This window comes from Danio rerio, chromosome 1 (assembly GCF_052040795.2).
Source record: "Danio rerio strain M-AB ecotype USA chromosome 1, GRCz13ab, whole genome shotgun sequence".
NCBI lineage: Eukaryota > Metazoa > Chordata > Actinopteri > Cypriniformes > Danionidae > Danio > Danio rerio.
In genome coordinates, this window is record NC_141021.1 from 23,060,751 (window position 1) to 23,080,694 (window position 19,944).

Genomic DNA, 19,944 nt, shown 5'->3' on the forward strand with positions numbered 1-19,944 from the left:
TCTTTTATGGTAACAGTGTAATTGTTATTTAAATAAATAACGCCTTAAATTGCTTGTTTGCTATTTATGTAAATTGTATGATTTATACTACTGCTAACATTTTTGGTCAGAAATTTGAGACTTTTTTCTTTTCTTTTACAGCTATAGGCTAGTGATTAAACAATAACTGTAGAATTATTACTGTATACATTTAAATAACAACAATAGTATTATTACTATTAACAATAATAATAATAATAATAATAATAATAATGATACACCTTTTACAGTAGCTATTACCAGTAGTAATAATACCAACAATAGTTTTATTATTATTATTAATATTATTATTATTATAAATCATATCATTACAACTGCTTTGTAAAATTATATAAGGTTAATAAACTAGTTAATAAACAATGAGCTGGTTAATAGACTTTAAACGCCTATTGATTTTGTTTTGTTTTTTAGGATCAAAATAAACGTCAGCGGAAAGCTGTTCATTGTAATTGAACTAATATGCTAAAAAACAATTCACAGAACTATTTTGTTGCACTTGATGTCCTAAAAATGCTGCCATGTGCTTGACCAACGTGAATATAAACTGCGGAGATACATTCTATTATTTTAAAGCCTAAGCTGTTATTCATTCAATGGATGAATGGAAAAGGAAGCTATGTGGTCCCAAGTGTTAAAGGAGCTGATATGAAGCGAGAAAGGGGAAGAGAGACTGGACGTTGATGTAAGTTTATGTAGGACAAGTTTGGCCTTTGATCCTGGAGCGGAGAGTCGTGTGTAGCGATGCGGTAACATCGCCTCAGGTCACCGGGACAACAGCCACCTGCACAGGGACACTGGCGGAGCTTTAGAAGCCCCCAAAGAACATCTCGCCCACATGTCCTCAAAACACAGCGCCGCTTTATAATGGTTTTATTTATATATTGCAAATGAATTAGACTTTCCGTCACGCGGGAAAATAGCGTAATTAAATAATTGACCTCTGGGCCAAAATTATCTGAAACAAGCCACGGGCCACTCCGAATTAAATTAATAAGGTCTAAAGCTTCATTCATTATTCTGCCTTTAGCCCTCTATCAATGGAACATGGCTTTATGAGGCGCGATTAAATGAGCTACATTTGTTGTTTCCAGAGAAGAGGTCAGAGAGTGGCGAACGGCGCGTCTCCCGCATTGTTCGGCGCTCAATGGTGTCTGTGTCGCCCATGAACCTCGAGACCTCAAATCATCGCCTGTCAGCATCCAGCGCGTGCGTTCACGTGCATTGTTGGGGTTACGGTGAAGAAATAATGCAAAAAAAAAAAAAAAAAAAAAAAAAAAAACTCTCCGCAGAAGTCTTTTGGGATCAAAAGGTGTTTTAAAAAAGTCAAACTAGGAAACCCCAAAGCTTTATCAGATTAGCCTAAGACGGATACGTTTGTTTTATTCTGCACTGAGGTATAGCCTAACACTATTAGATAAAGATACTGGCTTATTAAGTAACAATAAAATACTTCTGGCATGATTTTTTTTTTATTAGAAATTACAACTGAAATTAATATTGTGACTAAAAACAAATTCAACTAAGCTAACGTAATACAACAATGCATATTTGTATGATTAATTAACTTTAACAAAGATTATATACTGTAACAAATGTGGTGCTCTTTGTTAATTATTGCTCTAATAGAGAGTTTAAAAAGTTTTAATATAGATCCTATAACTGGCTATTAACATCCGCTATATAACATCATTACACCTGCATGCCTGCCAACAACGCGAATGCACATTTGTTGATGTACATTTTCACTTTTACTTTTCATGCATATTCCTTCCTATTTTTTTATTAAAAACAATTAAAGCATTTTATTTTAGCCAATAACAAAATTAAATCATCAATAAAAACCATAAATGCATTTTCATAATTACTTTTACGTTTTTTTTTAATTAAAAAGTTGCCACACCTAATTGATCTAATTAAATTAAAAACAATTTAAATGTATTTATGTGTTTATTTATATAATTAGCATTTTACGGATCTTAATGAATACTTGATTTTCTTTAAACAAAAAATGATTTATTTAAACTCCTAATAAAGAGTTATTTGACCTAAAATAAACTAATTTGCCATTTGGATTTACCTAGCGTTTATTTATTTATCTTTTTTTATTTTATTGAACCAGTCTACACTCTAAAATATTCTGGGTTGTTTCAACCCAGATATTAACAAGCCAAACTATTGGGTTAAATTTTGCGATGATTTGAAATTTAAATATTAACCCAAGGCTACCCAGATCTGACCCAAATTTCTGTTGTTGCAAACCAGGGTTATTAGTGTAAATTTTATGTTCTTAATTTTACTTATTCCCAAACCACAAATCCACTGACACGCTTAAAGATGTCAGCTTGAGAGAAAAAGACAGAGGAGGAAAAAGTTAGTTAGCCTATGTTATCCAAATGATCTGGATATACGCAACCACGCCATGCACGCTGTCTGAAGAAGGGCAGCGAGTGTGGCCTATACACGTTTGTGAGTGAAAGAGAGAGAGGAGAAGAAAGAGAGAGAGGGAGAGAGAGAGAGAGAAAGAGGAAGAAAGAGGGCATGAGCGCGCGGCTCTTTCTTGACTTTGCCCCATAATCGTTTCACGCTTCCTTCAGAGTCTCTTTTCCACCTAAAACGTTTAGTCTCACTCCAGTGAACAATTGCAACGGCGCAACAGGGAGCGGAAGAGTCACATTATTTCAAACTACCATTCGTCAAAACCACTGTTACAAAAAAGAGCAGAGAGAGCAGCAACAGAGGATATAGGAGAGGGAACTTTTGTGTTCTCACCCCCCCGCTCATCCCTCTGTCCAACCTCTAGCCACGGCATGGACTTGGACCAAAAGGGTCCATCTCTGCGCATCGGACGGTCGGGTAGGGCCTTATCTGTTTCTCCATTTTACTTGATCTAGCCTACTATTGCTTGTTCAAAGAAGTATAAAAATGTCTTTTTTTTTACAAAGCTGTACTAACACGCCGTTTGTTAACACTAACATTTGTACACTTGCTACACGTGCAGATGTCCTTTTTTAAACGGCTTGATTGTTTATTTAGTTTTTAGTTGATATGAATGTTGGTGGCAATTTTAACACGAAAACCTTGTACAACACATTCAAGTGGGCCTGGAAAATCTGGCTTACATTTTGGCCACACCTTTGCTGATTGTGTGATTTTGACAGAAACGTGGTTTGAGCTTGATGTGCTGGGTTTGGGCCTATTTGTCCGGCAAATCACAGTCCAAATCAACATGAAATACAACAGTAATGAAAAGCAGGCGTAAGATGAGTTAAAACAATGACGATTCCTGTCACACAAGGAGGTTCTTGAAACAGAGTTTTAATTCTGCAAGTTTTTGTTGAGGATCAAGTAGGCCTATTGTGTTGTCTTCTCAGGTCCAAAAACAAATATGCATGTTTTTGGAAACATCTCTCGCTTGCGTGTTACATGTAACTCACAATGAAATGGCTCGTTCAGATGAAAATAATAAGCTATAGGCTACATGTCAATGTTGGTATTTGTACTTTGCAAAATATCATAGGCTATTGAGTGTTGACATGACAAAACTAGCTTAAAGGCACATATAGGCCTACGTTGCTTTATAGCATTATAAGAAAGCTTGTGCTTTAAATGCTGTCAACTAGCCTAGGCCTTAAGTTGGATTTAAACAGGCCAGTTTAAACCACAAAGTTGCTTCTCAAATTTGTGTGCCCGGTGGTTTTTATAAGTAGGCTATACAATTATTTTTATTGTTGGCACACATCATGTTTGTGTGTCAAATATAAACAGACCTAACTGATGGAGTAGCTAACCCTAAGTTCAAACATCTGAGGAGACAGTTAATCTTCGAAAAGTCAGTAGTTTGGTGCTATTTTGTGCCCTGGTTTCACACACAATTGGAAATGATTTAATTTTGAATTTATGAACAAACGCAATCTTTCACTTCTTAAAAACACGACTGACGAGATTTTCTGATATAATTAATTTGACTGACTAGCTAACCCTTGACTTTGGCCATGAATTATTCTTAATTATTTAAAATTGTGGACTTGTAAACAATTCATAGTTAGAAGCCTGATTAACTGTTTAGACTCCTTGAAACACTTTTATTATTTGTATATTTTTTCACCATTTCATATTATTATTAGGCTATAATAATAATAATAATAATAATAATAATAATAATAATAATAATAATAATAATAATAATTATTATTATTATTATTATTATTATTGTTGTTAATAACGATAATAATAATAATAATAATAATAATAATAATAATAATAATAATAATAATTTTCCCAATGAAAGTTTAAGTTGGTGGATAATTCCGCTGTGGTGACCCCCAGAACAATAAAGGGACTAAGCCAAAAAGAAAATAAATGAATTAATGAATAATAATAATACTAATAATTTATTATTATTGTTACTTTTATGTTATAAGATGACGCGAATAATCCTAAATAGCACAACTCCTAAATCATTATTATCTCAATTGTAGCTTTATTTGGCCGTTCATACATTCTGTAATTGGTTATGCTAATTTTTTAAACTGAAAATAACTTTTTTCCCCAAATTTTCCAAGCTAGAATTAGAAGCAACCTAGCTGTTTACAACATATTTGTGTTTAATTTGCTAACAAAAACTGTATTTAAAGAAACCATTATAAGAAAATAATTCCTCCAATAAAAAAAAGACTGATTATTAAACATTTCATCACGTGAGCCAGAGTTGAACTGGGGGAAATAATAAGAGGCTCCCAAAAAAGGCAGAAAAATTAGGCCTAAAATAATTCAGTGTAGGCTACTTGAAATATTTACATAGTTTGAATCTTTAAATCACCATAATATAATTTTTTTTTGGAGGCCGCGTTTGAATCTAAATGCAAGAATCAATTGAAAATAAATAAATAAAACTAAAAAAAATGTGCATAAAAAGCCCCCATAATTGTTAAGTAAAACAAACTGACCAACATATATTACACATCTAACAGAATAAGACGGAATACAAAACGAAAACATTTGTTTAACATTGCAACGTCTATCATTAGTTGTGCGCGTAGGCTATGCAAAAGTGCGCACGTATGTGTGTGTGTGTGTGTGTGTGTGTGTGTGTGTGTGTGTGTGTGTGTGTGTGTGTGTGTGTTTGCGTGCGCGTATGATGAGCTTCTTCACACGAGACCAAGGGTTCGCCCCCTCGTGGCACAAACGGCTCACCGCGGATGAATCTTTCTTTAAAGACACTCGGAGAAAAAGACTAAAATATTGCGTTAAGCACATGAATGGTGAACCTGAATCACATAGTTGCAGTGACGTAAAGGTCATATTTCTTACCACACAGCAAATTACCGACACATATAAAAGATAGTTGTGTCACTGGTTTCTAAGCAAAGCAATTCAGAATCGCATGCTTGAAAATCTATCCCAAAACTAAGAAGAAAAAAATCACATTTTTATAGAGTTAATATTTGTGTGCTCTTTTGAAGACTTACACAAAACAACACGTAAAAAAATGAGAGCCATTATTAGCCATATTAGCCATTATTAGCCATAATGAGAGCTGTATAATTTTAGAAATTTGTGTTTTATTTTGTATAATGTTTTGCTTCATAGAAATGTATGTTTATATAAATTAGTAAAAGCACAAAAATATTAAAATATATACTAGTAATCCATCGATAAATCATTTAATAAGTGCTGAAATGTAAAATAGTTAAATTAACTAACTAATTAATTAATTAATTAAGTAACTGTAAATAAATAAATAAATAAAATCAATAAAGTTAGTAAGCATTAATGTTCATAAACTCCTTTTTTTGTTTTAAATAATATTGTAATGTCTGTTTTTATACTACAAAATAAAATAATTATAACGACTCTTATTTAAAAACAAACCACAGTTATTAAGTCAGCTAAACTTTATCTGACTTAATATCAAGTTCTTAATAATCTGTTTGATAGTCTGTTAATGAAAAATTGGGCTATTAGGCAAGAAAATGTGCAAAAGTAAAACAGTTCTAGTGTCCGTCAAAGCAACGAAGAGGAAGAAAACATAGAAACATAAAAAAATCCCTCATAATCTCTCATGAAAACTAATCAGAGCATTTTACTTAATGCACAATAATCAAACTTTCTATATTCGTTTAGCCTACTAAATTAACACGTTTTTCTCTCGTGGACAATTCTAAACAGCAGTCATAATTGCACGTGCAAGTGCGATATTATTTGTTGAATTTATTTCTAATTATGTTGACATACAACAGTCGAAAAGATTTGTTAATTTATATTATAGCCTGTATATTGTTTTATATGCATATATGTCTCAGGGAAATGTTGCAATATGTCAGTCTCATGATTTTTGCAGTGTTTTTACAATTAATTATATGGCCAGGATTATTCGTTTAACTGAAAACATGTTCTGTCGCATAACTAATTGTTAACTGTTTATTAATTGGACTTCTAAAAATACTGCAAACGGATATTTTAAAATTTCAATTTTACCCCGTTCCTTAATTGAAATTAGACATGGGATTAGCGACGCCAGAGAACCAACTTCTATCCGAGACTCCCTATTTGTCAGTGCACAATTGGGACAGCACGTCACTTTCATATTGGCTCAGTGATAGCCAATCGGCGTCGTCTTTATCTGAGCGCGACTCAGGGCGATTGTGACGGCAGAGGTGCAGTGCTCGGATAGGTAGACGTCTGTTGATTGACAGTCTCGCTCGGACTCGGTAGTAGATTCAGTGTGCTGTGGCTTTGGCGCTGTCCACACGAGAGCAGGTTCTGAAACGCGCCGTGCGCTCGTGCAGTGTTTGCGCGGTTAAGACGGAGGCTCGACCACTGCTTCTCGCCGCCGGAGCGCTCACACTGAAAGAAGAACACCGTTCGGCGGACGGCAGCTTGGGCGAAAAAGACAAATTATACCACCGTATCATCCATCTGAGACTTTACTTGGATTTTTACGCACTTCCCGACTGCTTCAAAACTTGACAAAGCCTTTTTCCTTCGTTTCTTGGACATTTTCCTCAAGTTCAAATGCTTCGCACAATGGCTATTTTTTATTTTATATTCAACTTCGGAAAACGTGTTAATTCGGGGTTCACATCATGTACTTTTTAATTTCACCTGTACGTATGTCTTTTGTTTGGGGACCATCGTGCAGTCGGAGTTGCATATTTCACTTTTCAAAAAAGAGACGCGCTTTGAGCAATTAAAATATAAAGATGCAAGCAAATCGAGCTTATGTGAAGATACGCTGAACATGAAGTAAATGTTTTGGTTTCTCAGAAACCTCACCAGGATTTTACAGATCCCTGGCAGAGACGCGCTCTGACAGCGCGAACCTCGGTCACAGTTCACGGGTCACGGTCAGTGGAGCTAGGATGTCAAGATAGAGCTTGGGAACGAGACTTCTACATTTTTTATCTAAAGCTTAAGAAGACTGATCGGAATAATATTAAAATTCCTACATATCCAGGACTTTTTTTTCTTTTTGATTAATCTTCTCTGATGTCTGAGTTAGTTGAGATTGGATGTAGGGCCGCAAAAGCAATTGTGTGACCCTAAAGGGTTGTGCCCAGGCCGCCTATTTACATTGTTTGTTGGCTAATTAATGATGGATAAGATCACAAATTATTTATGAATTTTCTTTTTTCTTTCCACCTGGAAAATCAAGAAAACTTTTTACATAATTCCTTCAACTGATGACCTTAGGCCTTAAGGTTCATTTTTTATTTGTTTACCAAAGTTTCTTTGGACTCCCAAACAGTTAAAACTGTTTAAAAGAAACAAGGACAGACTGACTACAAACGCACAACCCTTTAAAAGAACAAGTACAGGACAATAAAGACTTTTTTGTGTTTTTTCTTCTTCGCGAGAAGGCCTGTTTTAAAACACGATGGAAATCCACTGCAAACACGACCCTTTCGCAGCAATGCACAGTAAGTTCCCAGCTTATAGAATTTAACTTTCTTTGATCTGTCATATGTTTGATCTCGATCTAACTTGTCAGAATTTGTTTTAAAGAACTAGAAAAACCAAAACACGCGGATTAAATTTAGCTAATGAAAGCTAAGCAGTGTGTTATAGCCCAATTGATTAAAAAACTTTAAAGATGCAACTAATGAATGCTATAGGGCCAATAGTTTTAATCATGTCTTTAATACAGGTGAAGTTTGCTTTTTGTGCCAGCTTTTTTGCTAGATTTCTCTTAACCCAGAACCCGGTTGCTTTGTTAGAGCTTTAGCCTTCTGTTTGACAATCCCTTGGGGGAAGAGAGGGGGAAGAGATCGCGGCCAAGGCCAGCAGCCAGCGGACACAAACTGAACTTGAACCGCAGCTGAGGATATGGCAAACAGGCGCCTTACGCTTTAAATACATTGCTTTAGGGTGGCTGTAAACAGGCCACTTGTGAGGGTAAAAACGATAGCCGAAGTTGCTCACTGTGGCGGAGAGATGTGTGGTCACTCATTCGTGACATGGCGGACACCGGTGGTCCCCCAAGATACCAGCGTTGAGGGCCCCTTGTCTCTTTCTCTCTTTATTTCTTATTGTAGTTGCCGCCAACACACACTCAATAATCTTCAACCCATTTTACTTTATGATTTATAATTTTTTAATTGATTTATCAATTTTTGAATTGATTATTGTGAATAATCATCAGTTATTTAAAACAAAAAGTAGCATACATATATTTAATTTATTTTAGACGAAACAAAAAATGTAAAAACTGCAAAATATCTTTGTTATTATAGGGTATAAGAGCTGCAATATTTTACACCCTGAACATGCAATTGTGATCTCTCTCTCCCTTTCTCTCTTTCTCTCCCCCATACCCCCTGTCCCTCACACACACATTCTTTCATTCTTTATTTCTTTCTCTCCCAGTCTTCTCTCTCGCCGATGAATAAAACCTCATACAACAAGCCACGCTAAAAACTCAAATATGCGCGCACCCACCCACTGAACACGCACACGCACATCTATGTGAAATGACATCTATTGGCACGGTGAATGAAACGGTGGATTAGATGTATACACATTTCAGACGCTAGAACGAATCACGTTTCCTCTCCGCCACAATATCTCAACACAATCCGTGGGGTAAAACGATTACACCGAAAATGTCAAACGGTGCAAGCTTTAAGAATTGACTGTGACATGAACCTGCAAGACTTTTAGGAAGGAAACTCCACTGATGCTGCAAAGGGAGAGAGAAGGAGAGCAAGAGATAATTTTTAAAACTATATCTTTCTCATGAATATTAATAAGAAATTGCTTTTTTTATTGTTTTTTATTTTTATTCACAAAAAGTGCAAGGTAACACTCCGTGTGATGCAGCAAATTAGATGTTGTTAAGCCACCAGTTGGTCTTAAACAATGGATAAAGCCTTAAACTAAGCGGAGACAAACGATTATTACAGATTCTTATGCTTGTTTTATGTATTTTTAAGATATTTCTAACACTGTTTTATCTGTTCTTTTAAAACTGTAAACTCGTGAATTTTTTATTGTCTATAAAAAAAAAAAACAATTCTTAAGTTCATGCCACAAGAAAAAAAAACGATATTTTTGCGGAAAAGTTAGGGGAAAAAATCACTTTTTTTTGTTTCTGTGCTCTAATTTTAGTTGCTTGGGTGTTTAATGTCGCCTGTTAAAACGTATTTTGAATAATACATTTTATGCAAATTAGGCTACAATGGCTTATAATAATAACCTAATAATAATAATAATAATAATAATAATCAAGGATTATCAGCGGTGTATTATTTACAAATATAAACCTATTATAGGTAATATGATCAATTTAAATATGCTATATGACGAAATAATCATGTCATAAATACACTATGATACATAGCTATAACAGTTTATTTTATTTTTATAACTTTAAATTAGTTTTAAATTCTGCAATCTTAAATACTTTTCTATATTTACGTGGCGATTTCATAATGACATTGCCACAATATTCTTTCATTTTCTTTTCGGCTTAGTCCCTATATTAATCTGGGATTGCCACAGCGGAATGAACCGCCAACTTATTCAGCATACGTTTTACGCAGCGGATGCTCTTCCAGCTGCAACCCATCACTGGGAAACATTGCCACAATAGTTTAACGTAATTTAAAATAAACAAACAAATAAATAAATAAATAAATAAATAAATAAAAGATCATTCTTTTTAAATCCAATAGGCTATCTGTGATTTAATTTTTTTATTTTTCAATTTCATTTCAAAATCATTGCATAAGACCAGCACGAGTGAAGGTATAGTCTCTTACTCGTTTCTTCCCCCCGGCGAGTCTGTTTGTTAAAGCACGCCTGATGTCACGTCGCTTTGCTGGCGTTTGGTTCGCTGTGTTTTGAGCGGTTTAATCGGAGCGGCCGATAGCGGATCGTAATGGAGCAGCGTCTCTAATCGGGTTTATTTTCTGGATGGGGGAGCATGAATGTCTTTCAGCCGCTCTCGCTATTTCTAAACGGAACCTGCCTCGAAATCAATCAAAGCTCTAGGAACACTTCGATTTATAAGCCAGCCGTATTTGCAGAAGAAAACGGAGGAAAAAGGCTCGCTCAGATCACATCTGAATAGCTTGTCTCGTTTAATCCCTGCTGCAGCCTTTTCTCTTTCCACGGCACCAACTTATATTCAAACAAACCCATACTCGTAATACTCTTTCAAACTCAGACTCATGCTTGCTGGGTAGACTGTATTCATATGTTGTGCAAAACTTTTAACCACAACTGCTAACTTAAAAATGTGTTGGAGATAATCTGATCTAAAACTTTATAAGGCCTTATTAAGATACTGTATGTATATATATATATATATATATATATATATATATATATATATATATATATATATATATATATATATATATATATATATATATATATATATATAAAATCTGAATGAGAATTTTATAGTTATACTCATTTTTCAGATGTGTTTGTTCATTGATGCATGTGTTTCTTTTGAAGTTGGTTTAGATAAAAATTGAACATAGCCTTTATTGGCATTGATGATTCCACAAAGAACCTTTTATGAAAACTTTCCAATCCACAAAATAAGAAAGAAACGGTTCTTTTTGTTAATAAAGTGTTCACACAAAAATAGCTAAATAGTTCTTTTAAGAACTGCTGACTGAAAAGTTTGTTGGGGGAACCAAAATGGTTATTCATTTAAAAATAAAGGTTTCTTTAATGGCAATGACGAGTTAAGAATCATTAACATCCAAAATACATTTTCCTTTTACAAATGGTTGTTTATAGCTGAAAAAGATTCTTTAAATAGTTATTAAGTTATTCAAAGAACTATTCACTAAAAGGTTCTTTTATGACAGTGTTAAAACCTAGGAAGCTTTGTAAAAAAGAAAATGGTAAAAACATTTGCTTTAAAAAGCTTGTTAAGCTAAATTTGCTTTATTTTAAACAATTCAATTACATTTGTTTATTTAAAAGACACTTTTATGTTTTACACGAATTACTTGCAATTGAGTAATACTGTAATAAGTAAAAAAAGTAACACTTTAATTTAAGTATATTCACATAATTTACTTAATTTATTTGTTTATTACCTGTCTATTATTAAGATTTAGTTTAATATACTATATTGATAACTGTTTATTAGCACTTATAAAGTATGATTTTATTTTACATTCCTAATCCCCAATACCTAAACCCAACTTACTAATCATAATAAGCAACTAATTATATTGAGCTAAGAGACTTAGTTAATGGTTTGTTAATGGTCTGTTAATAGCTTGAATTGTACATTACAATAGAGTGTGACCTAAACAAACTAATTTTAACCACTATCTATAGTTTTATATGATATATTGATAACAGTTTATTAGCACATAAAGTATGGTTTTATTTTACATACCTAATCCCCAATACCTAAACCCAACTACTACCTTACTAATCATAATGAGCAACTAATTATATTGAGCTAAGAGTCTTAGTTAAAGGTTTGTTAATGGTCTGTTAATAGCTTGAATTGTACATTACAATAAAGTGTGACCTAAACAAACTAATTTTAACCACAATCTAGTTGAAGTCCGTCTTGGACAGGGATGTTAAATTAATAAACTGCAAAAGATAGAAAATGAAATAAATGAGAAATTCAAAAAACCCTAGCACTGAGAGAAATGTGAAGGTAAAAGAGGTCAAACAAAACTGAAAACGAAATCCTTCAAAAAAATAAAAAATAAAAAAAGGAAGAAGAAGAAGAAGAAGAAGAAGAAGAAAGAAAATCAAAGACTTACAAACAGACCTTTCAGAAACCTGAGTCAAATCACCCATTAAAGTATGTTGCTATAGAGAAAAGCATTTTTCTAAAGCCCATTGCCTAGAGAGAATGAAAATGACATGTAGCAGGTTTTTAATTTTCTGTTAGCTCAACTCTGTATTTAGGGATGGGGACACAAGGCCAGTGAGGTCTGTTTGATATTGCCTTCTCGGATGTATTTAAGATCCATTACCCTGTAGCTCGGATTAACAGACACACCCCTCGGTTCTTTTGTGTGTGTAAATGTGTGTTTGTGTGTTCGCCTTCTGAAGCAATCAGTATGTTAATATGACAGATTGACTGGATTACCACCTAGACTTCTGCACTGAAATGATGATAAGATACTGAATTATAATGAATATATACAGTGCAAGAATGAAAGAAAATTGGTATCCAAAAGTCTAAGCCCACCAAGGAGGTCCAGCTCACCACCCACTGTGCCACAAAAAAAATACACTAATACAAACTGACACGTACATACAAATACAAACTTTAAAGAGGGTCATGTGCAGTTCTTTAGGTGACCACCAGGGGCAGATATGTTAAAAAGGAGAGAAGAGACTGCATAATGGTAACCTTCAGGTCAAATACACACACATCCTTGAATCCAAATATTCCTTAATCTACACCTTACAGAATCAGAATCAAGTTAATTTCCAGTTACTGTGGACATGTCCGAGTAACGTTTTGGTTAAATATGGGCTAAACTCAACCACTAGGTGAATTAAAATACAATAATTCAAATCAGACGTTCACAACTCTCTGAGTTACAAGTTATGTCTCAAGTTTTTTTGTTCTATTTAGTAACATTTTTTTCGGCTAATTGCAATTAACAGTGCATGAGGCTAAATCAGGTTTTAAATATTAAAATGAATTACTACTCTTATAAAGCACACAAGCCTTTACTGAATTACTGAAATAAAAAAAATCAATTCTCAAATAAAAGTCCCTATAAATAAAAGTATATTCAATATGAAGTTTATATAAATTAAACATATCATTCAGAAAATATTAAAGATTTTTTTGTAATTTTGTTCCATCATCAGATCTACTTATAACTCTAAATTCGATCCAATGTTCTGTTAAATCAACTTGGCATTTTTAAATAATAATAATAATAATAATAAGAATAATTTAAAATAATAATAAAACATAATGGGGTAAACAACTGTTAAGTAAGAAATTTGAAATATATAAAATACGGGTAAAAAATATCGAAAATATAAAATAAAAAATAATAAAATAAAATGTAAACATTAACTGCACATTTGTGAAGAATTTGTAAAAGTGCACTGTGAAAACAATCCGTAATTTGCCATTTTTTCTTCTGGCAGCTGGGGTGAACATAACGTAAAGCGTAAAATGATGGAAAAGAAGTAAAATGATGGTTGTTAAATTAATGATATTACTGAAATTTATTGTAAAATAATAGACCCACACACCATAATGGGACAGCAAAGTGTTTTTTTTTTTTTTCAGTTTATGTATTAAGTAAGATCTGTTCTGTTTGTTTTTTGTTTTTGCTGTGTGTGTCTGCAGGGCATGGAGGGGTGAATCAGCTGGGTGGGGTGTTTGTAAATGGGCGGCCGTTGCCTGATGTGGTGAGGCAGAGGATAGTAGAGCTGGCCCATCAGGGTGTTCGCCCGTGTGACATCTCTCGCCAGCTCCGGGTCAGTCACGGTTGCGTCAGCAAGATACTGGGCAGGTAAGTTATGAGTAATATGAAGCAAAAACATGCTAAAACTCATGCCACTAGCAAAAGTACCATGATACCTGCATGCTTTTCATATGTTCTTTCTATATGTGTATTAGTTTGTGTTAAATAAAGTCATCTTTATTTCTATAGCACTTCATGCAATGCATATTGTGTCAAAGCATTTCATTGTACATGAAAAGTTCAGATGCAAAAACCTATAAATGCCTTCTAAAATGAGCATTTTTCTCAGCCTCCTATGTTTATGTTCAAGTATTTTACTTTAAAGGCAATGAAAAATTAAACTAATTGTTACTATAAAAGTAAGATTTCTGAGCCTACACACAATAGTTGGAGAAAAATGCTAAAATACCAAACAGCATTTAGAGGTTTTTGCATCTAAACGCATTCATTTGGTTATCATTTTTAGTACTGTAGTAGCATTACAGTATTTTTACTTGTGATTCTGTCAATATATTCATGCAGTTTCTGTAAGGATATATTGCATTCAAAGCACTGACATAAATACTCCTGTTATACTTTATGTTTTGTCTCATTATCAGGTGACTAAAATTTCTTACCCACACATATACATTTTTAAGAACTAAAGAACAAAGTGAAATATTATTTTATTCCGTGAGGCCTTTCTCAAGTCTTTAATATCACATGATCTTCCACAAATTATTGTAATAGTTTTATTTTTAATCTTGAAAACAGTTGTGATGCTTAGTAATTGTATGAAAGACACAATAATTAAAAAAAATAGAATTAAAAGATTTAGATTAATAAAAATAAAAATGAATAAACAAATACATATAATATAATATAATATAATATAATATAATATAATATAATATAATATAATATAATATAATATAATATAATATAATATAATATCATATAATATCATATAATATATTAAAAGTTCAGATGCAAAAGCCTGTAAATGCTGTTGGAAATGTTCACCTAAAATGAGCATTTTAATCAGCTTCCTATGTTTATCTTTAGTTGTTTCACTTGAAAGGCAATGAAAAGAACTTACTCGTCACTATATAGAAGTTAAATTACTGAGCCTACACACAGGAGTCAGAGAAAAATGCTAATTGTAGAAGAAAATATTAAATGGCTTTTAGAGGTTTTTGGATCTAAACTCTACACATCTATATATCATCATATATCATCATCATTTATTTAGAGCGTGGTTGCCCAAACCTGCTCCTGGAGGGCCTGTGTCCTACATAGTTTAGATCCAACTTTAATCAGACACACCTGGGCCAGCTAATAATGCTCTTAGTAGGCTTGCTAGAAATGTCCTAGCAAGTGTGTTGAGGCAGAACACCAACCCTCCAGGACCAAGTTTGGGAGCCCCTGATTTAGAGCAAGTGGAAGTTAAGACATTTATAACATTACAAAATATCATGCTGAACAATAGGTTTTCCGTCACATGAATATACGGTTTCAAGATTTACTACAAAATAATAGCTATTTGTAACTAATAGTATTTCACAATAGGAACTTTTCATTGTCCTTTTTACTAAATAAATACAATCTTGGTGAGTATTAGAGACACCTAAACAAAAATGAACATTACAACAGATAAAATGTAGCATTAAAAAAAAAACTTCATGCTGATCTCTTCTTGCTGTACGGTAAATACATCAATAGCATTTCAGTATTTGAGAGTTAGAATGAGTCCTGCAACTATTGGGGAACATGGGAATACATAGTCTGTACCTCTCTTATGTCAGTCTAAAGTTCAAATAACTATTTCTTGAGACATTATTTCCTATAACAATGTATTGATGAAAGAAATTCAGACACCACGGATTAGTTCCCGCACACAGAGTTTGCCTGGTCTCCGGCTGAAAAGGATTTTGAATGGAGAATCTATATCGCCCCATCCTATTTTATCCAGAACCAGGCTTAATCTTTGCCTGGGAAACCAGCTTAATGTCCTTCATTGCATTCAAACAGTGGGGCCAGTATGTGCTTGTGCTCATGCTTTTAAATGCCAATCCTCCTTCCATTCTTTCTTGAAGTCAACTTTTACTTAATCCACGACAAAAACAAATGTCTAAAATGTCTGTACAAACTGATGAATGCTGGCTGTTTGCTTGATATTTTCCCTCTGCCACTGAGGTTTGAATCTGCTTTCTTTGAGATACTTTGAATTTATAACTTCTCATCTATTCTTTCCGCCTTTCTTAGACAAAAAGTGAAAATATTAATGCTTCCTTCTTCAAAAAAGGTTTATATTATAATACTACTATTCAAAAGAATATTTGCAATCATAAATATAAAAAAACATCAACTAAAAGTGAATTTAAATTGTATGCATACTAATAATGTAATTTTTACTGAATGATATTAATACCTTCATTATTTACTTACTCCCAGTGCTGTTTTATATTGAAGTTTATATTGAGCCGCACCATGTTGGTGTTTTGTAATATCATGGGTCGTTAGCCAACCCCCGAGCTGGAGGACTAGGACATACACACATACACTACAGACAATTTAGCTTACCCAATTCACATATAGTGCATGTCTTTGGACTTGTGGGGAAACTGGAGCACTCCCACACGAATACAGGGAGAACATGCAAACTCCACACAGAAATGCTAACTGACCCAGTCGGAGCTCGAACCAATAATCTTCTAGCTGTTTAGTGCCACCGTGCGCCCCTTTATTAATTATTTAATACTAATAATAATGATTCAAGATTGACATATCTGTCTTGTAAATTATTCTTACCGATGTTTTACAAAAGAACAAACTAGAACAGTGCATTACAGCGATTTCAGTTAACCCAGTTTAAGGTGATCTACTGCATTAGTTAAGACCAAACCCACAAACACTTTCTTGAAATCAAAATTCAAATTTTATTTTATTTTAACTCAATGATATTAGATGGCAGAGTGCGTTACAGTCATTTTACCCTGGATAATCTTGTTTTAGGTGATCCACTGCATTAGTTACTACAAAAGTCACAATAACTAAGTCTAATTTTATCTAATTGACGTTAAATATTATTTTCTGAAACACATGTAAGAGGATAAGCTTTAAGCTGATCACTGGCCTTGGCTTGACATTTGAGAAAAAGGCTTTAAATAGACTGAGAAATGTGCCTTTAGCCAGTCAAGCATGTTGTGGATAGATTAAGGGTTTTGTTTGTCAAAAAAAATGATAAATTTGAACAAGGAGATTTGGCCACAAGACACAAATGTTGCAAAGCTTGTTTTAATGTTCATAATAATAATAATATGTTATTATTATTAATGTATGTAATAATACATTTATATAGCACTTTTTTCTGGATACTCAAAGCGGTTTACACATTTTTGGAGGGAATCTCTCCATCCACCACCAGTGAGCAGCATCCACCTGGATGACACGACAGCAGCCATATTGTGCCAGTCCACACCATACACCATACACACCATTCGAATGGTAGAGAGGAGACAGAGTGATGAAGCCAGTTATGATATGGGGATAGTTAAGAGGCCATGATAGACAGAGGTCAGTGAGCAAATTTGGCCAGAATACTTTTTTGAAGAACATCCTGGAATTTTTAACAACCACAGAGAGTCAGGGCCTCGGTTTAATGTCTCATCCCAAAGACGGCGCTTACTGAGAGTCCCTGTCAATATACTGGGGTGTTAGGACCCACACAGACTGCGGGTCGAGCGCCCCCTGCTGGTCTCACTAACACCACTTCCGGCAGCAACCTAGCTTTTCCATGTGGTCTCCCATTCAGGTACTGAATGGGTACAGCCCTGCTTAGCTTCACTGGGCGACCATGTGAGAGTTGCAGAGAGCAATGTTGACCCGATGTGTAGTTACTGCGCTTTTTGCCTTTGGACGGCAGATTGCATTACAGCAAATCTAAACCTGATACCCTTGTTTTAGGTGGCCTACTGCATTAGTAGACAAATCCTACTATAACTTTCTTAAAGTCAAATTTTAATCCATGCTACATATGAATTTCTAAAATCTGTACGCTGATGATTGCTTGACATTTAAGAAAAATTACAGAACCAAGGTCACAAAGCTCGTTTTGGGCCTTAACTCAATGTTGATCAATTACAGAGCTTTTTCTATGGACAGCAGAGTGCATTACAGTAATTTTACCACAGTTAAGCCTTTTTAAGGTGGTCTGCTTCGTCTCAACTGCTTTAGTTAACAGCCATAAGAAGCAATTATTTTACTTAATCCCTAATAAATATCAATTTCTAAAATATCAGTACAAACTGATGAATCCTGGCCGTTCACCAGATATTCTCCCTTTGCCATTGGTTCAGGATGAAGCCTGACTCAGCGCTTCCTTTCAGACATGTTTCAGAAATTCTCAAATCCCAAAGTCAAAGCGGCGTCTATTCTTTCTGCCTTTCTGGGACAAAAAAAAAAAAAAGAAAAAAGAGAAAAGATTCATCACATTTTACATTTGCATCAAAATGACAGTGGCACATACGTCTCTTGATGGCTGGAAGGACAGAGCGAGCAGGAAAGAGAGAAGGAGAGAGGGAGAGGGAGGAAGGGGTTAAGGGGGAGGACAGAATTTGAATGGATAAAGGTGTGGATTAGTGCTAGAGCCTTTAGCTATATCAAAAAAATGTGTTTCCCATTGTTCTCCTTTGCCTCAACCCTCTTCCCCCAGCCCTGGTCCAACTCACTCAACCGTTACTGCGCCACTGTGTGTCTGTGTGTGTGTGTGTGTGTGTGTGGTAATATCTGCCCTCCCTCTTACTACTCAGGCAGAAAACACACTAATATGTGGGCAGCAAGTGAGGTTCGAGTAAATAAGGCGTATGACTAACTGCGCTCTTGTTAATGAGGGAATTTTCTGCATGCTCATTTTGGTGTTCTTCTTATGGCTGTGCCGAATGGACTGTGCCTTTGGTTTATGTTTGTGGGTTTAGTCTTAACTAATGCAGTCAGTCAAGAGAAAAACAGGGTTAAAATGACTGTAATGCAACCTGTAATCAGTCCTTTTGCTTTTTAAACACTGCCTTTTCAATAAAAAACATACATACAATGCAAGAACATTTGTTATAGTTGGGTTTTAAATTTTAGATTTAAAAAATCTCATAAGAAATCTTCATTAATAAATAAATAAATGAATGAATAAATAAATAAATAAATAAATCTGCATTTTTAAGAGTTTATTAACATAAGTTTCTAATGTAAGTGATAGATGACAAATAAGTTGGAAATACTTTTGTTGGTCCATTTGAGTATTAGTAGACTGTCTGCTTAATATCTGCTGATACTGCTTCTTCAACAGACATTTAACTGATTATAAGAAACTTTGCAAGTACATGTCAACTTACACTAACCCTAACCCTAACCCCAAACCTAACAATCTACTTATAATCTAATAGGAAATTAGTTGGCATGTAAATGCAATGTAACAAACGGACCATCAAAATAAAGTGTGACCAATAAGTTAATTAAATGTGTAGTTCTATACATTTATATAAAAAATATAGATAATCAGTTACTCTCCACTTATTCAAAACCCATTTAAATTTCTTTCATTGGTTGAAAGCAAAACAAGATGTTTGAACAGTGTTGGAAACTCAAAGCCATTGACTTCTGTACTATTATTTCCTTCTCCCTATTATGGATGCTTACCAAGCTTCTTGGTGTATTAATATGAAATGAGCAGTCACAGGTATGCATGACTTTGAAGCATTTAGTCTAATCAGTATTTAGATCAGGACTGGTTTTGTAACTGCTGTGTGCATCCCCAGATTATAAGCTTTGATGTTGTTTTATAATATATTTTGGTCCTCATTTGTGATAGTGTCAACATGTTGACTATGTACTGCAACTATGGTTTCTGAAAACTATGTGTTGGTTTTGTGTTTCTGCAAGACATAAGTGCTGTGTGACACAGGATAAACATGAATGATTTGGAAATACATATTTGGAGTTAAAA

General features: G+C 34.1%; 1 protein-coding gene across 4 annotated transcripts in view; it reads left to right on the forward strand.

Annotated features, from left to right (window-relative positions):
* The first annotated feature begins 2,595 nt into the window (after positions 1-2,595).
* pax5 (paired box 5) overlaps positions 2,596-19,944 on the forward strand; it is a 96,470-nt gene continuing 79,121 nt past the window's right edge. For 2 of the 4 annotated variants that reach the window (XM_087236324.1, XM_087236325.1), the window contains exons 1-2: positions 6,761-7,958; positions 13,850-14,015. In XM_087236324.1, the coding sequence (XP_087092450.1) occupies positions 7,916-7,958; positions 13,850-14,015 (209 nt within the window). In that variant the 5' untranslated portion in view covers positions 6,761-7,915. 4 annotated transcript variants of the gene reach the window in all.